Genomic DNA, 18,243 nt, shown 5'->3' with positions numbered 1-18,243 from the left:
CAAGTTAGATGCTGCTTACACATCTTAGCCTGATGTGCCTGTGCAGTGTTTTAATGCACGTGGCAGCTCCAGGATTCAGAAAGTCTGAACCCCTCAGAGCTGAGGTTGGTCTCCCCGACTAGTGACTCCCTGACTTCATCTTTGCTTAGGCCATGAAAATAGTTTGGCATAAAAGAATACAGAAACCCCTAAGAGGTTTACAGGCAGTTTTCCAGCTTTGGCAACTATCTCCACTTAAAGTTCATAGGCAAAATTCTGCTTTGTGTGTGTTCCGACTCCTTTGCAAATTGTGCTGCCAGAGCTGTCAGTGCTGCAGACCGACCGATTGACAGCTTAGCCTCCAGCCAGAATTCTCATTCAAAGGAATATCAAATTCGGGGTAATAAGGTTTGCATGAAATTTTTACCTGCAACAGTTCCCCAAGGTGCTGAACTGCATGATACTGACTTACACAATACATCATTTTAGCAGTGGAGTTAAACACAATGCAAAGCAAGATTCGGTTTGATTTCTTTCCTTGTGATCATAGGCATTATACCACCTCTGATAGCAGTAAGCCATTACTTCCATTATGTTGTAGTACATAAACATCAAATACAAGATTTTCTTCAACAACTGTTTCAATCAAATGTTTAAATGCAGGCTTTAAAACAATATTTCAATTGTAAAAATAAAAAAATGAAAACAAGAAAAAGCTGGTTTTAGGTGAAACATTGTAAGTATGTGAAATATTGAAAAGGACTGCTTCAGTATTATTGAAACACTTTAAATGTATTAAAAATTAAGTGTTAGAATGGAAATGTTTCTGTAGGCAATTGATTGAGATGAAAACACAGTTTCAAACTTAAAAATATTCCATTGAAAATGTTTCCAATTGCATTTTCTAGTGGCCAATTTTTCAATGACATTTTCCAAAGAACAATCTACATCCGAAAATTTTTCAGCAGGCTCTTGTGAGCTCTTAAAGGAGAGAAGTAGTAGTTTCCCAATAGTACATTCTGAAACATGGTTATTAGCTGATGCTTTACAGCTTTTTAAGAAGTAGCATAGCAAATACAGGGCAATGACTTGGACTTTCTGTTAATTCCTTTTGAACTTAAAATACAAATTACTGAGAAATGTTCCCAGACTTCAATTAAAAACCTTGAGTGATCTGATTTTAACGTGGGTTGATTGATAAATGTTGCTTACCTGAGGTAGAGATCCAGGACTGAGATCAAGCTGTGTGTGTCAGGCTGCTTGCTCTGGTGTGCAAGGGTGGCCTCCAGTTCAAACTTGGGTCTGCAGATGGCATTTTTCTCTTTATTAGACTGAATTTATCTGAATTTCAGTGGTATCTGCAAGTCATTATTAATCATAAACCTTACACCAAGTGCTGTCCAGCAACACAAAACCACCCACAGAACAATCCAACATAAAACTTATCACACGTTTACACTTTGATGAGAACAGGCTGAGAGTCTGCTTTGGCTTGAGTTGTGATACTGTTTATCACAAACATTTACAACCTTCCCAATTGCCATTTTGTTTTCTTAATCATTGCTTCCAGTTTTTCAACCATACAATCAATGCTGAGGCTGGCTATGCCCATGTAGACATTTCTGTATGTGATGAGGAGCCCAGGTTTGTAGATATTGGATGTATATGCGAGGAGGGAAGTGGCTGGTACCTAAAGCAATACCTCACAGTGAGACTTAACAGAATGAAAAATACTGCAACGATCTACAGCCCATGTTCCAAATTTGCACTGCAAATCTGTCATTCCAGGACTTGCAATCCACACTGATTCCAACTCTCTGACATTTTGGGAAATTCATGGCTTCTTTTCAAGCCTGTAGATTCGAATATATTTCAAAAGATGCAAAGGTTAATTTCTTCCAGTTTAGATGGACAGCATTTGGATCTAGATCACAAGCATCTTCTTGGGTAGTGTAAATGACATCGTCTCCTTTCACTTTGCTGCAGTCCTGCAATTCATGCTCCCAGCTACAGATTTGCCCTTTGAGCTCACATCCAGAAGTTAAGGGGGAATATAGTTTTCCATCCTTCTCCATTGAGTCAGAGAGATGAGGATAATGCAGACTACAGCACACAGCTCTATCAGTGAACTTCAGCAGTCTCATTGCTTTGCATCACATGAGTAGAAAACCACAATGCCTTATAGTTTCTGCAGAGCTGAGAATTTATGGGACATGTACACAGATACCAAGAAGAAAAGTCTGTTCCATGTATTCATTCCTCTCGTTTCACAGAAATAATTAGATCTTTTCTTATCATCTCCCTCAATCTCTTACTCCACTTCTCCCTTAAGGTGGTTTAGCTCTCCTAAATTACACATCTAAAAGCTAAATGCTAAAGGCCAGGCTAATTCTCTAGTTTCTTTCTAAAGTCCTTTAAAAACCCAAACAACAGCCAGTTCAGAAGGCAATTCATCTCAGCCTTAGATAGCCATCTACCTAAGTTAGACAAATAGCTCTTTAGAGGTGTATCTCCATTCATTGCAAATGGAACCTCCTTTAGACTTTGGCACATACCTTTCCTATGTCTAAAGTTAAGTGAGATAAATCACATCCACAGCTGATGTCTGTGTAAAGAGGGCTCAGAAATAAAGCTATGGTGAGAGAAGATCACTGCAGAAACAACCACGGCAGACTGAGGTATCCCTCTGCCCCATGAGCCATCTGTTCCAGCCATTCCACCAGATGTTCCTGATCCCAGTGGCACAGCCGGTGGGACATGGACATCCTATGAGTTCTGTGTGGTGAGCAGTCAGCTTGTTGCTCCTGAAGGGACCCGATGCTGACCTGGCTGAAATTTTGCTGAAGCAGATGAGAATTATTCTTACAGACCTGCCAGGTATGGACCCCTGCCAATTCTCAGGTATGGACCCTGGAATCATCGCAAGAGGGGCAGTAACAAACCACAGGCAGCTGTTACACAAGGTTGCATTATCAGGACAAGAGGAATAAATGCAAAATGCTCCTGGAAGGCTTAGCTTCTCCAGCAGATAATTTCTTATTTCTGCTTGAGCTACAAAAGATCTCTGAAGAATCATCCAATTTGTTCTATATATACCTCAACTGGTTGTTATTCTTTGCCCTGGAGGGAGTTGCAGATTGTGCATGCAGCCTGTACTTTGTAAAGGGATTGCAAATAGTGGTGTCCCCTGCTTGCACAGTCCAAACAGATGGCATTGGGCAGGCAAAGAGCTATTCTCTGAGAAATGCTAGCTATGAACAGCCTCTCAAACATTAATAATTTGAGAAACACAGCAGCAGAAATTAGATGTAAAGTGACATAAACGACTTCTAGAAGATACCATTAGTTAAAAAATGATGCGTATGAAAGAGCGGAAAAGCACAATCCCACAAGCCAGCATGTACTGACCCAGCCCACCTGACAGACAGCCACAACATGAGAAGCTCACTGAAAACACAACGTAGCAGTTAATCTAGTGAGGGCAACCAGGCCAGATGTTTTGCTTGGATGCTGTTTGTGGTTTTATTGCCAGCTGCTCTATTCCAAACTGCAGCACCAAGATGGGGGACTGGGGATGAACACAGAAGCAAAGATAGATTTGTTTTTAAACGCATCTTAAAAGGGAGGAGCATGGTAAGGAATGAAGGATCTAAGGGTAATGGAAAGTACAACTCTTCATCTGTAGGTCAATTTTTATTGCATTTCAGATCAGCAATCGTGCACATCATTATCTGGTCAGTTTTATTGAATCAATTTGGCAGTCTCAATACAGTGTCTAATGCACAGAGGGAAAAATTTGAAAGACTGAAGAGATTTAGGAGTCTAAGTCCCGCTCATTATCAGTGGAACTTCAACTCTCTGAGGAGTTAAGTGCTTTTGAAAATGGAATGCGGTCTTCTAAGTCACATCCACACTTTTGAAAATATTATCCTACTTGGCCACAGCACAGTGTGATGCTTGCTGGTCTCCTTGCTGTCAATCATGGCAGAAAGGTCAAGGACTGAGTGGCTCACAGCAATTACTGGCTTATGAAATTCTCCTCTGCTTCTTCTCAGAACAGTCCCTCCTGTTGTGAGCAGGCATGCTGGCAGGAGATGATGTTGTAGAGATATATAGATTTCAGTGGTGAAACAGGGAAACCTGTTGTCTCAAGAAGGCACTGTGGTATTTTCCCCAAGTAAAAAGATGTTTAAAAATGAGAGATGTACAAATGAGTACAATGCAGAGGCAGGAATCAATGAAAAGAAACATTGGCAGATGTGGGAAGATGTGATGTGCCACTGGGACAGTGGAGTCTATTTTCCTGTAAGTGCCAGAACTGCAAAGGAAACCTGCAAAACTGTTAAATAAAATCAGGGTTTAAAAAGGGAGGGAGAACTGTCATTTTAATTAATGCCAGGAATAATAGGTATTTTATTCTTCTCTGATTAAAGTGGTTATGGAGACACAGGGCTACAGAGCTGCTGTGGCCACCAGTGGTAGTGTTGCTGTTGGTACCAACCAGCCTTCAGCTTCCTTGATCGGGTATGTTCAGAATCTCACCTCAGGGTGTGTGTGTGGCACATCTCAATTCCGTATCCTTTAGTCCAATCCCCATGTTTCATTTTTTTCCTCTTAGATTCCACTTATCTGATCTCATCAGAAGTTTTCAATGAGCCAAATGAGATCCATAGTTTTAACATAATAAATTACCCCGAGCTCCCTCTCAAGATCTTTGTCCTTCTCACATGTTAAACAACTGCTGTTCCTTAAGAAAGGCTGGTGAGTCAGAAGCTGTGGTGAGGCTGTGGTTTGACCCACATCCTATATCCCCAGCATCTAAGACATCAGCTATTCAGCACAGCCCCTGTTCTATTCCATAGATGTATTCCACCAGCAGGAAGTCCCCAGCCAGCAGGCATGAAACAGGAGTGAGCACTAGGCACCTAAACACAGAATTCTGTGAGCCCCTGCTCCACCTGGATATGTCCTTTTGTCACCAATAAGCTCCTATTTGACTTATTGGCTTTTATAGCTGATCTTCATCTATCCAAATGGTTTTACGCTGCTCTTCTCCGATCCTGTCTTTTATTGTTCGGATGAGATCTTCAATACTGCTCCATGCATCAGCCTCTACAGAGGCATAAAGACACGGCAGAGCTTCCAGTTCTTTCTCCTTAAGACGGCACATACGTAAAAACTCATCTTCAGTCTCTGGCTTTGGCAATAGTTTCCTGTATCAAATGAATGGACCAAACCCAAATGTATTAACACTTTAAGTTAATCCTGTAGTCCCAGCTGTCCCATCAAGAATTTATTTCCTATTGACTATGCAAGCAATAAAAGCAGTGGAAAATACAGTTACTCCAGGTCTATCATCCCCTTACCTCCACTCTGACCCCAGCGAGAAATATTTGCTATGGGGAAACAATTTATAAGGAGTGAATGTAGGGAGACTGCAAGTGTTTATGACCTTTCCTCTTCCAGCTAGCATTACCTTGAGAAATGCTGTGGGAGTGCTGAGCATGGAGAAAATCAAATATTCTTCAGTCTTATCCTCCCACAGTGCTCATTGCTATCAGTGGCACTGAAAGAGTACTTGATTTGGGGAATTCCTACTTCCTCAGGTTGTAAGATTTCAGGGAGGAGTCAAGGGACAAAATAGTGCACACAAAAGTACCAGATAAAGAGAGAAGAGGTTCTTCTCTCAGTAAGAACATTATTGGACTCGAGAATTAAGCACTGAAAAAGACAGAGTATCTAATATGCAAAAGGTTTGATATGTTACCTGAACCTCTTGATGTTTTTCTCTGAGACTCTGATGAAAAGAACAATAGGATATATCTTGGCTTTGATTAAATCCTTTGTGCAGCTTATTCCGGCTTCCAGGAGACAATGCTTGTTCTAAAAACAAAGTCATAACACACAGTCACAAAGGAACATTCATTGCTGTGGAATCTCGAGATAAAGGTATCCATACCTTATGGGGTCAGCTGAAAAGCTCTTCATTTACCACTGTACTGATTTAAAACCTTTTAATCAAATATACATTTAAAGTCCAAAGTCCTCCTAGGGGTTTAAAACTAGTCAAATAACAGCTGAGCTTAATAGCTTTCTGAAAAGGTTTAAAATAGAAATGGATTGATCTAGAGATGAAGAGTATGATCAAATACCAGTTTTGCATAGATACACAAACACACATAGTTGCCCTTTATTCAAAGAGAACATCTACTGCAACTAGTTGTGAGAGAAAAAAACATCACTTTAATTCTCCCTTTTCCATGCTGTGCATCAAATGCACTCCGTGTAAGATCTCTGTCTGACATTGTTATCTTTGTACTGTACAGCCTTGTGTCTGTGTCTCAGGCTATCCTTTCTTTTGTCCAGGCCCCTGTATCTCTTATTCTTTCACATATTCATATATACTTATGATATGAAAAGGAAATGAATAAGGGATGAAGCCAAGAAAATGAAAGGATATTTTGCTGCATCAATGTGGGTCATCACAGGGAATGAGCGAGAATAAAAAAGGATGTGGCTGAGAATAAAAAAGAAAAGGAAAAGCTAGAGCACAAATAAAAGCCATTTTGGGGGGGATAAATACAAATCTGAGACTGAAGGTTGGCAAGAGAGAGAACATGCAATGTGAATTGGTCAGTCCCTTATTCAAGAAGAAAACATACATTGCAGAGAGTGTCACAGACAGCCTACCGAGAGGATACAGAGTACTCTAAGCACCTTGGCAGTGACAGCCTCAATATTGGCAGGTATGATACATTCATACATGTTCGCATTCTTTTCTCTGCTGAAGATGATAGTCTCCGTTCTTTGTTTCCTTAAAAACTCTTCCTTTGTTACAATATCTGGAAAGAAATGAGAACAAAATCAAGGTAACAACACAGAACACCTAGAAAACTATCCCATAGTGTTTCACACAGGATATAAGGATGGTTCAGGGAAAGAGCAGCAATGAACTGTCTTAGCAGCTGCCTCATTTCTTCCATTGAATTCAATTAAAGCCTAATCTGATCACAGCTGAGCATCCCAGCTATATCCTGCACCAGCGAGTCCTTGGGCAATTACTACAACACTATGAAGGCATTAAATTAAAACAGTAAATACAATTCCCATGCCTAATGTTATATAGGAACATTTCAGGGCTGGATGATGCTGAGAAGCGCTAAAAAAAAGGAGGTCTCTTCGGTATAGGCTCCAAACCCAAGGATTCAGTGTTCCAACATTTGTGTTTAAAGTTACAAAGAATTTGGCTTAGGTTGCAGTGTGTGGTACTGGCCCCCTTGTGAATTGCAGCTCTACATCAAAGCTTTTGTTTTATGTTGCAAGACAGGGGATATTTATTATAATACTTAACTTTTCAGTTTGCCTGGGTAACTGCAAGACTGCAAGACTATGCGGTGGGTATTCAGCATTAGTGTAAAAACAAAACGTCAGCTATGTTTAACGCTGCGTTGTATACAATCCTGCCCTACAGCAATCACTGGACTGCATACTGCTTTAATGATAAATACTTAGCATGGAAGAAAATCAGTTTCCTTGAGCAGATCAAATGCACAATCTTCACAGCCTTGAACGAGCTAGAATTGTAAAGTCGCTCTAGGGAAGATATTCCTCATAATGGAGAATACGAGAAACAAATTAATCGAAATTTCACAACGCCTAGATACGCAGTATGCAAACTGTATGCAAACAGAAAGAGCACTCCCAGCAGTTCAGTCTCTGAGGGGCATCCTAGCAACCACACAGCATACACACGGGTAATATTCACAGACACAGAATCTTGTGACCATGTGCACTGGCTGTCTCAGAAACACTCAAATATCTCAGATATTCTCAAACAGTAGAATTTACAGCTACACATCGCCCTGATGTGACTTGAAGTCCCTCAAGCAGCTATCGCACATGTGAGCGCCCCTACTTGTGTGCGCATACATATGTTCTTGTTTCCAACACTGAGGGGTAACAGTCGTGGTCCTCTTTTATCCCATTACCTGGCTTGCATATGTTGAATTCCAGGGCACCTCCGGAGTTGAGAAGCTTCTGCACCAAAGTCTTAGCAAGCATGGTGGGGGTGAAAAGTACAGGGCGCCTGCGCTCACAGTGGATTGGTCTCACGAAGCTATAAGGAATCAGGCTGAGCCTCTTATTGATTTCATTTTCAGAATCCAAATCTGAGTAAAGAGCAAGACATTTACCTTCTGGTTTCCTCTCCATTAGTATTTGAAGAAAAAGAAGGAGAAATGACATGCTTAGTCATACATGCATAGTTCTTTCTCTTTTGCCAGGGTTGTCTTTACTGTATATAAAGTAGTATGATGTCCAACCTAATACTAAATAATTCAAATACTTTTTGCTTTCAAGAGGTGATTTCACAGTTTAACTTGCTTAGGGAATCTTGCTGCTTATTAAGTGGACTTATTTGAGTTAAATGCTTTTGGACAAAGAATAAGAAATCACCTAAGAAGAACTGCCAACCAAACAGGGAGTTTCAGTGTCCTAAACTTGCCCATGAAGGCTTAACGCTCCAATCACTTAAAGTAAAATCAGTTTTGGTCACAAATGCTGTTGAATCTTTGCACAGAGTGGGCCACAGATGGCAATAATAGGAAAGGTCTATGATGTTTTTCATAGCCATGCTGTTAAACCAGCCTTTTTATCAGTGCTATGTGTGTAAAAGCTATTACTATTTTATATCCATACCTTCCAGTTTCTCAGGCAACACCTTCTTTGCTTCAGATGAGGTCCGTGCCACACCAGAGGGCCAGCCAGTGACGATACGGACTCGCTCATTGCTATTCATACGCTTGTATTTGTTTTCAGACCTACTGACAAACTGAAAAAGTGAACAAAGAGATTTGAACCTCATTTCTTACATTATTTATTCTCCCATGTATTCATCAGCCCACACTTTTTATCTATGAGGTCTGAATTTTCTATGTCTATTGAAGCCAAGACTCCCATGGATCTGTTGACTGAATTCTAAGGCTCTTTAAATATCATAGATCTCATTCAGAGCCTTTGTTAATCCCCTTTGGGATTTCTTATTTTGTTCTCTGCTCTTAAGCAGCATGTTTTTTAACTCACAGAACTCCCTGCTACCACCAGTACAAGCACTGATGTATTCACAGCAGAGTAACATATCCACTCTGAGTATTTGCACAGATCCATCACAGGTTATACCCAAAACTCTGCCTCTTTCTTTGCTGTGCCAGAGAGACCTAAAGCCTCCCCAAAGGCACATATTCACACTGAGAAACAGGGTGCATACTTTCATTTCTCATCCACATTTCTCATCCATGTCTGGATATATCTATCCAAATATAAATTCTTCCTCCTATATTTGCTAACTTTCACAACCATCTCCCTTCACAAGACTTTTATCTTTCACCCACAGTCTCTGTAATGCTCAGAGTCACTGACCTACAATTAAAGGACTATTTTCTGATTGCACCTTATCTCACAGAACCTTGAGGATTTGGTCTAGCCCAATGTATTTTTCCTTGTGATTCAAGCAAAACACATTTCTGCCTCTGATGGCAGACATGTTTGATTCATCCAGCTAAATCAGTAATGGAAGGCATGCAGTTGAACACCCAACTTCACAAGAGCAATTAGAGGACACAAATCCAGTAATCTTTTTCATATATTAAATCTCTTTCTGATAGGAATAAATCCTGATACAACTGCTATAGGTGAGGTGGGGTTTCTGGGGAAATCAGGATAGCTTGAGAATATCTGGACAGGAGAACCTGAACATGAACATGAGAAACATCTGAACATGAGAAAACTGAACAAGAATCTGAACATGAGCTGGCAGCATGTGCTTGCAGCTCACAAACCGACCATAACCTGGGCTGTGTCAAAAGAAGCATGACCAGCAGGTCAAAGGAGGTGATCCTGCTGCTCTGCTTTGCTCTTGTGAGACCCCACTTGGAGTATTGTGTGCAGTTCTGGTGTCCTCAACATGAGAAGGACATGGAGCTGTTGGAGCAAGTCCAGAGGAAACCACAAGGATGATCAGGGGGCTGGAGCACCTCCCGTAGGAAGATAAGCTGTTCAGCCTGGAGAAGAGAAGGCTGCGTGGAGACCTCATAGCAGCCTTCCAGTATCTGAAGGGGGCTACAAGGATGCTGGAGAGGGACTCTTTATCAAGGGCTGTAGTAATAGGACAAGGGGTGATGGGCTCAAACTTAAACAGGGGGAGTTCAGGTTAGATATAAGGAAGAAGTTTGTTACTGTGAGGGTGGTGAGGTACTAGAACAGGTTGCCCAAAGAAGTGGTAAATGACCCATCCCTGGCAGTGTTCAAGGCCAGGCTGGACAGAGCCTTGGGCAACATGGTCTAGGGTGAGGCATCCCTGCCTATGCAGAGGTGTTGGAACTGGATGATCTTAAGGTCCTTTCCAGCCCAAACCATTCTATAATTCTTTGATTCTATGATCTGCTGCTCAAATCTACTATTTCAGACATTGCACTGAAGATTTGACCTTTATTACCTGTAATATTTGGCCCAGAAGAAAGCTTGCTCTGGAGAGGCGAGGGCTGGTTTTTGGGTCACTCTGTGGTGCAGGCTCCTCTGGCTGCAATGTATTCTAGTGAAAAATAACAGGATTTTTTTTTGTTTTATTTAATCTCATTCAAGAAACAGAACATTTACTATTTCCAATAAAAGGATAGTGATAAATTGATATCTATCTGGAATGCAGTGTTCTAAGCAAACTGTAGACATAGCATGGCCTACAGTGAGTAACACCACTTCTGTTACTGCTCTTCCACATTCCTTTCTGCACAGGAGACTGCTCTCCACAGCTGCAGAAAGAGGTAATTTCTGCACCAAGAAACAGCATGCAAAGCTTCTGCTTTAACTACCATCTCTGCCAGTGATCTCTATCCCTTTGATCGATGGGGACTAGAGTACAGAAGGAATGCATGACACTTAACCTTGACTGAAATCAAACACATGCATTGGCTACAGTGTCTGCAAATGTTTGTCTCCCAAGCTCTGATAGTAACTTACGGTAACTAATACACCAGGAAGTCAGTTTTTAATTATGTAAGGAAGGAATTCTTGGGTCTAAAGAAAGAAAACTCAATTTACTTTCACTGAGGGAAAAGGAGAAATTGGCAGGGCTGTTGTGTGTGAAGACCTGATAATCCCACTTCTCTCCATAGCATATAGGTTGGAAGAGACAGGTCTATCTAATATGGGACAATGATAGCTCTGTGGATTAGATACTTGCTCACAGTAGGAAAGAAATCATTCTGATTATTGACTTCAAGGATACAGCTTCTTCCTTATGTGCATATGAAGATGCATTAGGGGCTTACAGGCAGAGAAGAATGAGAAGGATTAACTGTAACACAGAATAGATATTAAACTTTTAAAGCGTATTCCCTCATAGCTGGAAGGGTTAATAGTGTGCCAGCACTAGGTGCTTTGCCATGGATAATATTGTTTAAAGCAAACATAAGTTGCCCATTGGCTGACATAATCAAAACGTGGAAACAGGACTTTGTGTAAAATTAACATAATGAACAAGTAGCAGTGGAGTATCAGATGTTAAAAGACCCTGTTTGTAGCTACTTACCCGAAGTGCCCAAAGGGTATTATGTGAGCTTTCTGTCTCATCTCTGCTCCCTCTGTGCATCAACCGCTGCAGCTTCACCAAAAGAAGCTGCTGGGCTCTGAAAGACAGGATGGAATCACATAGATCAAGATATCTTTGAAAACATTCAGAAGAAAGCTGGATTGCAGTGGGTCTGTGCCTACAGAAAAGATTAAACAGAAATAGCAGTGAGGACTGACTGAACCACACAGTAACACAGGAACAAAATAACGAGCAGGACTGCAGTACAGTTAAGGATTAAAGAATCTCCATGGCATATTTTCCTATGATACTTTTTGAGAAGTCCACATTATTCTTTCAGGTAACATCTGGAGTCTCCTGTCTAAAGCTTTATAGCTATTATTACAGTTTAACATCACCAGGCCTTATCTCAAAAAATTAAGACATATACCTATTTCCTTACAGCAGTTATTAATACAGAACCACTGCTCTCAGCCATGGTCACTCAGCATTACACTGACCTGCTGTAGTTGGGAATGGTCCCCATTTCCAGGTCTCTGTCGGTGAACAGATCAACTCTGGCACACAGCCACTCATACCTCCCCTGGTACATGGTGTCAAGAATATGAACAATCTCATCACATTTCACTGACAGGGAACAGCAGTCCAGCTGGCTGGAGATGTTCAGGTTCAAGCGGATATGAAATGAGTCCCCCGATGTGATCAGCCCTTCTTCCAGCTCCGACAGCAGCTTCCTGTAACCTGCAGCAGTGAAGAAAGGGGTGAAGCATCATCACTACTGGTCAAACCTCAGTACTGCTGCATTCCTGGGCGTCCTCGTGGAGAAACACACAGCACAAACTTCTGAGGCTCCCCTGAGAGAGAGTTAATATTTCCAGAGTGCTTGTTACACTAGTTACCACAAGGTTATGGACCTGCACCTTAAAGACACCAATGGGGCATTGATTCAGAAACAGCTCGTGCTGCTGGTATCAGAATCTGTGAGAATTTTCTTATTATATTTCTAATAATATTACTTTTAGGTAACTCCACTTTCAGTCCTTTACATGACCTGTGAACAGAGAACTTCTCATCAAAGATGCAGACACAGCTATAGCTCCATCCTGTAAGTACAGCTTGAGTTCTACCACCAAGTTTAATGACAAGCTATTCCCTGTATTATTATTAGCTGTAATTGGTACTCCCATAATCAATTACATGCTATATGTGCAGTTGACTGATGCTCAAAAATGCAATAGTGTTTCCCAGCTTTGAAACCATGAAAGAAAATCAAAGACATCACTTCCTGTGTGATCTATGGAGCTGAAATTCTCTAACCAGCATTAAAATAATAATAAAAACCAAACCCTGCAAATTTATATACACCAGTAAAAAAATGGATCTGGGAATGTAATTTTTGATCCATAACCTGAAATTATCATTACAGGCCATGAACACTAAAATCAAATTCTATTCAGCACACATGAACTCCAGCTGCTAAAGATAAAGGCACAAAGGTAATAAACAGGGCAACTCCACCAGGTAAATGCTAAATTGACTTCAGCTCATTCAGCTCACCGCATTGTGTTACAGAAAAATGCATATAAAAATAAGCTTGAGTGTGTTTTGTCAGTCAGGTCATTATAGGCCCACCACGGAAATTCTTGAGTCCTGTAGTGACAAGCATATGGGCTTTTTTTTGTTCTCAGTCACAAAGCTAAAAGCTGGAGCAGCTACACAGAGTAGCTATAATTAACACCAGTGGGCATGCTTCAGATTTGTACCAATACAAAGGACATTCTGGTTCTGTCATTCTCATCCAGACAAGTTAGTATAATAGACCTGGGACTATTGGAGATGAGAAATACTTTTGGTCTTACCTTCATGATTTGATTTATACTGGAGTGTTACTGGACCACTGCACCTCTGAATTGTCCAGTGAACTTCTTCCTTTGTGCAAGTATCCAAGGGAACACTCTGATTTTCCCCTTTAATGCAGCCCTCCAACTAGACATGAAAGAAATATTACTCTCCAGTGCAGGTTCAATCTCTGAGTCAATTATACCATCTTTTTTTTAAGTGTCGTAATCTCTTTCTGATACTTTGCTATCAGGATAGAGATTTGACAATCCCAGTAATCCCAGTAATAAACTGTGCAGAAATATAAGATTTAGGGGGTTTTCCCCCTTGGAGACATTTTAGTAGGAAAATGGTTTGGGAACATTGGCAATGGAGAGAAAACTAAGCAAAGAGCAACTTAGCAGAAGCACCTGCTTAGGTGTTTTCAAAGGGGCTGTACTGTACAATACAGCATTAAAGAAAACATCTGTTGCTCTAATTTCTTCCATGCAGAGCTACTGTAAATTGCAAAAGTGTATGTACAGATGACTGTAAATACTATTATCCCGTGCGTTCTCAGTCAATAGGAGATTTTCTTCTGCATGAATCATATGCTTTGTCATTAGTACAAGATGAAAGAAGAAACAAAGTATGGTATAAGTGCATATGTGTGTAGGTGGACAGACATCTAATAGTGTTGATTACTTTATGCTCACCAGTAGGATTTGGTGTCCCTCCCGAAGGCCTGCTTTCTCTGCAAGTGATCCTGTCTTAACAGAGCTAATAAAGCTCCCTTTATCATTGCCCCCAACCAGAGTGATTTCCGAGTTGAGGTTGTCTCCATTCAGTGTTACACGCTGGACAGTATGGCAGGAGTTTCTGATGCGACCAACTGATGTGACAGAGGGACGAAAAGGTCTATGTTCATGAGAGGAAGTAACAGTCAGTTATCTCAGGTACAGCTACCACTCCAGAGTTAAATGTGTATATGATAAATGAGAGACATGAATAAACTTTTAGTGTTATCAAGCACTAGGATCTAAGGACTCTAAAAGAAATCCCTCTCATTACTGCGTAAGTTCTAGAGAAGAGAATCTGGACAGCTTTAAGTACTAAAACATGACTGGGTAACTCAGGTGTATAACAGTACCCAGCAAGCTGTGGCAGCAAGATGACAAAAGCACAAGGATAATTTTAAGCGTCTTGAACATTTTGTCTGGCTTGAAGACTTTGAAAGTTTAGGATGACCTTCACTTGTTTACAGGATATGAAATGGCTCCAAAGTAACGTTACACTGCTGCCAATATAAAGAAGTCAACTGCTTCCAACACAGGAACAGAACTTACACTGCTGCCAATATAAAGACTACTTAGTACAGTATCATTAGATTTTTGTATCAAACAACCTGTGACATCATATTCCTGCCATTATATCTTCAGTCAGTATGGAGGATCTCTATCTACCATAGCAGCTTTTCCCCATAGTCTTTGCCTAAAGTAGGTAAAACTGGCATCTCAAATACCTTTCCAGAGAGAACTTTCTAAATATGGAGTTGACATGCTCAAGCTCGTAGGCATCCAGGCCTTCTGACTGATGAGAAGAGGAGGAAGAGTGCACTGAAGGAGCTCCATGTGACTGCCTGTCATGACTGTCATCTGAAAAGAGTAACAAGAATGAAAATGAATCCTAGAGTGACAACGATGGAAAAGGGGAAAATGAATGTTTGATTGATCCCAGCCAAGGCTGTAGGAGGAAATTCCTTCTCCCACTTGGTTCTTCAGGAATAAGTGCTTTTTCATTCTTACCACCAGCTGATCCTTTGTTTTCTTTTTACAACTCTATGACTTGATTTTTGTCTCAGACTATGTGTCCCATCTTAATTAGACCAGAAGTTAATTATCTGACAGTATCTGTAGGTGGTGAGCTAATCACATAGATCCCTCAGTCAAACTTTATATATCATTTTGCTTACCATCCAGCTCCAAAGCATCATATCCAAAGCTGTCATTGTCCTCTTCAACCAGGCTGGAATTAAAACAAAGCATGGGGGTGTTGGTTGATGATAAACTGAACATGAGCCGGCTTCAGTGTGCGCTTGAAGCCCAGAAAGCCAACTGTATCCTGGGCTGCATGAAAAGGATCGTGACAGCAGGTCGAAGGAGGTGATCCTGCCCCTCTACTCTGCTCTCATGAGACCTCACCTGGAGTATTGTGTGCAGTTCTGGTGTCCTCAGCATAAAAAGGACATGGAACTGTTGGAACAAGTCCAGAGAAGGGCCATGAGGATGATCAGGGGGCTGGAGCACCTCCTGTATGAAGATAGGCTGAGGAAGGTGGGGCTGTTCAGCCTGGAGAAGAGAAGCCTGCGTGGAGACCTCATAGCAGCCTTACAGTGTCTGAAGGGGGCCTATAGGGATGCTGGGGAGGGACTATTCATTAGGGGCTGTAGTGATAGGACAAGGGGTAACAGGTTTAAACTTAAGCAGGGGGAGTTTAGATTGGATATAAGGAAGAAATTCTTTACTGTAAGGGTGGTGAGGCACTGGAATGGGCTGCCCAGGGATGTTGTGAATGCTCCATCCCTGGTGGTGTTCAAGGCCAGGTTGGCCAGAGCCTTGGGTGCCATGGTTTAGTGTGAGGTGTCCCTGCCCATGGCAGGGGGGTTGGAACTGGATGCTCTTAAGGTCCTTTCCAACCCTAACTATTCTATGATTCTGTTCTACAATGGAAGAGAGAAAGCGGTTCACATTCCAGCTTCAAGAGATTTCATGAAGTTCTAAAGGAGAAACTTTTACTGTGGTAAAGAAGAATGTTGGAGGTGCTGCACCAGAAAACAGTGCAGCTGCAAAAAACAAGCCAGTAACCTATTTGTGAGCCCCTATTTGTGAGCCCAGGGAAGATGCAGGAAGGTGGCAGGAAGACACAGTATGTGTTGCCAACATGGAAAACGTAAAGCAGCAAGAAGGTCCAGAAGGAAGAATTGCTAACAGCACTGAGGAAATGAAGATTTTGCTGAAGTCAAAATGAAGCTACTGACTGATGGGTTCATATGTGTGACTTATAGCACACCTGCTTCAGCACTGAGATGAATGGTTGCAATGTGTCTGCTGTATATCTACTGCAGCGGGGTTTTTTGTCCATGAGAGATCAAAAATGTCAGCAGCTCACTGATGGACAGAGCAAACGTAAGGCAAGTGTCTGATGTGCAGTAGTAAAGGAGTAATTTACCTGCTGGATTTCAAGTACTTGAAGCATTTTATAACAGCTTAATGGCACCTTGCATGGTTACTCGGATAACTACAGTAACAGAATGGCAGGCTTTCATACAGAAACTCTCATGCCACAGCTCTGATCCCAGTCCAGTTCCCACTGACACCACCTTTCCTGTTAAGGGTAACTGGATTGGTTGACCTTAAACAGTTAAAATCCACCAATATGTTGCTCTTAAGGGGGTATTGGGGATGTCCAGCCAAGTGAGTGAGCTGTCTGACTCACTAGGACTTCATTAAAGCACATCCTTTGGTTGCAAAGCTGTTTAAATAACAGCTTGTTTTTCCCATTTAGAATGATTTGTAGGTCTCCTGTGGAGCTGATATTTCTCATAGTTGGCTTCAGGTGAAGGGTGAATTTCTGCAGCCAGTCTGGGGAGAATCGTCTATTTTTATACCATGCCTAAGCAGGGAAATAATATACCTTTCCCTACATTACATTATGATCTCAATCTCACTTTTTCCACACAAATTAAGATCAGATGGACTGTGAAACCTGCACTATGACATGTAAATAGCAATTATTTTGGCTTATCTTCACAAACAAGTTAAAAAGCCTCAGCAGGTTAATATAAACTTATAAACTACAGTGAACTTCAGGGCATCCTCTTGAAATACTTGACTTTAGTGATTATTAGCTCAGCAAAGTAAGGCCACATTGAGACCCTGCTCTTGGATAGCTCCTTCTTTCATATGCCAGTGGCACAGAGTATAATATGAGGAAAATATTCAGTCTTCCAATGTCTTAACACACAGAACAGGACACAGTCAAAGCTGCAGTGAAATAAGCCCACAAGATGAATAGTATCCATGTAATCTTTACTGCTGTCTGTTATACACTGCAGATATTTCAGTGTTTAGGCATGCCAACGGCTTTTCAAGTTAAGCACATGAAACATCCATTAAGAAAACAACCCTTTTTCTCCAACTTGAATTAACACAACACACTTAAAAAAGGGCCTTGGAGGACAACAGAGGAAAAGCTAAGGGAGATGAGTATAAACTCCCTTGGCAGGGTAGAAAATGATGTGGGAGAACTAGCTGAGGAAGCCCTCAGTGGAAAGCTGTCTTGCAAAGCTTTACACAGAGAAAGAAAGGCAAAAGTGGCAGTCTGCCAGAGGTGAATTTGTTTTGAAAAGGATTAGAAATCTAAATCAAGTTCTAATAAAGATTAGATAAAAAAAAAAATGATCTAATAAAGATCCAAACCCTCCACATGTACTGCTTTCTTCTACATTGGTTTGCCTGGGCTTTGTTCTTTTCTCCTTCTGCTTGGGACCTTCAGGGAACGTATTTGTGTCTTCTGATATTTCCGATACAAACCCTGATGCTACTGACACCAAAAGAGTGTGTCCAAGTATTGCACTGCTCTAAACCTTTCAGGAAAGGGGTCAGTGCCATGTAGAGAACTGTGAGGCAGGCAAGGTCTCTCCTTCCTGCCACTAATTTCCCATTTGCCTGCTGATCTGATTTCCCTCAGAGGGGAAGTCCATGGGGCCATGGCACGATCAGAAGTGGAAGCTACAGCAGGAGGTGAAGCAGAGGGCAGTGCATGTCTCTCTCTTCATTGCTATGCTGAGATACAGAGCACTG

General features: G+C 41.3%; 1 protein-coding gene across 2 annotated transcripts in view; it reads right to left on the bottom strand.

Moving 5' to 3' along the window:
* Positions 1 to 3,653: 3,653 nt before the first annotated feature.
* Positions 3,654 to 18,243, bottom strand: part of CARD11 (caspase recruitment domain family member 11) — a 46,140-nt gene continuing 31,550 nt past the window's right edge. For both annotated transcript variants that reach the window (XM_057416912.1, XM_057416911.1), the window contains exons 13-24: positions 15,354 to 15,406; positions 14,904 to 15,036; positions 14,098 to 14,299; positions 13,423 to 13,549; positions 12,064 to 12,304; positions 11,564 to 11,660; positions 10,472 to 10,567; positions 8,677 to 8,809; positions 7,968 to 8,147; positions 6,697 to 6,821; positions 5,747 to 5,862; positions 3,654 to 5,192 (exon numbers count right to left, since the gene is read on the bottom strand). In XM_057416912.1, the coding sequence (XP_057272895.1) occupies positions 4,988 to 5,192; positions 5,747 to 5,862; positions 6,697 to 6,821; positions 7,968 to 8,147; positions 8,677 to 8,809; positions 10,472 to 10,567; positions 11,564 to 11,660; positions 12,064 to 12,304; positions 13,423 to 13,549; positions 14,098 to 14,299; positions 14,904 to 15,036; positions 15,354 to 15,406 (1,708 nt within the window). In that variant the 3' untranslated portion in view covers positions 3,654 to 4,987. The remainder of the gene's footprint in view (positions 5,193 to 5,746; positions 5,863 to 6,696; positions 6,822 to 7,967; positions 8,148 to 8,676; positions 8,810 to 10,471; positions 10,568 to 11,563; positions 11,661 to 12,063; positions 12,305 to 13,422; positions 13,550 to 14,097; positions 14,300 to 14,903; positions 15,037 to 15,353; positions 15,407 to 18,243) is intronic.

This window comes from Pezoporus wallicus, unplaced genomic scaffold (genome assembly GCF_028554395.1).
Source record: "Pezoporus wallicus isolate ANWC-B61680 ecotype Strahan unplaced genomic scaffold, APGP_CSIRO_Pwel_v1 scaffold_7392, whole genome shotgun sequence".
NCBI lineage: Eukaryota > Metazoa > Chordata > Aves > Psittaciformes > Psittacidae > Pezoporus > Pezoporus wallicus.
The sequence above is the reverse complement of the archived record's forward strand: the minus strand, read 5'-3'. Positions and strand labels throughout refer to the sequence as shown.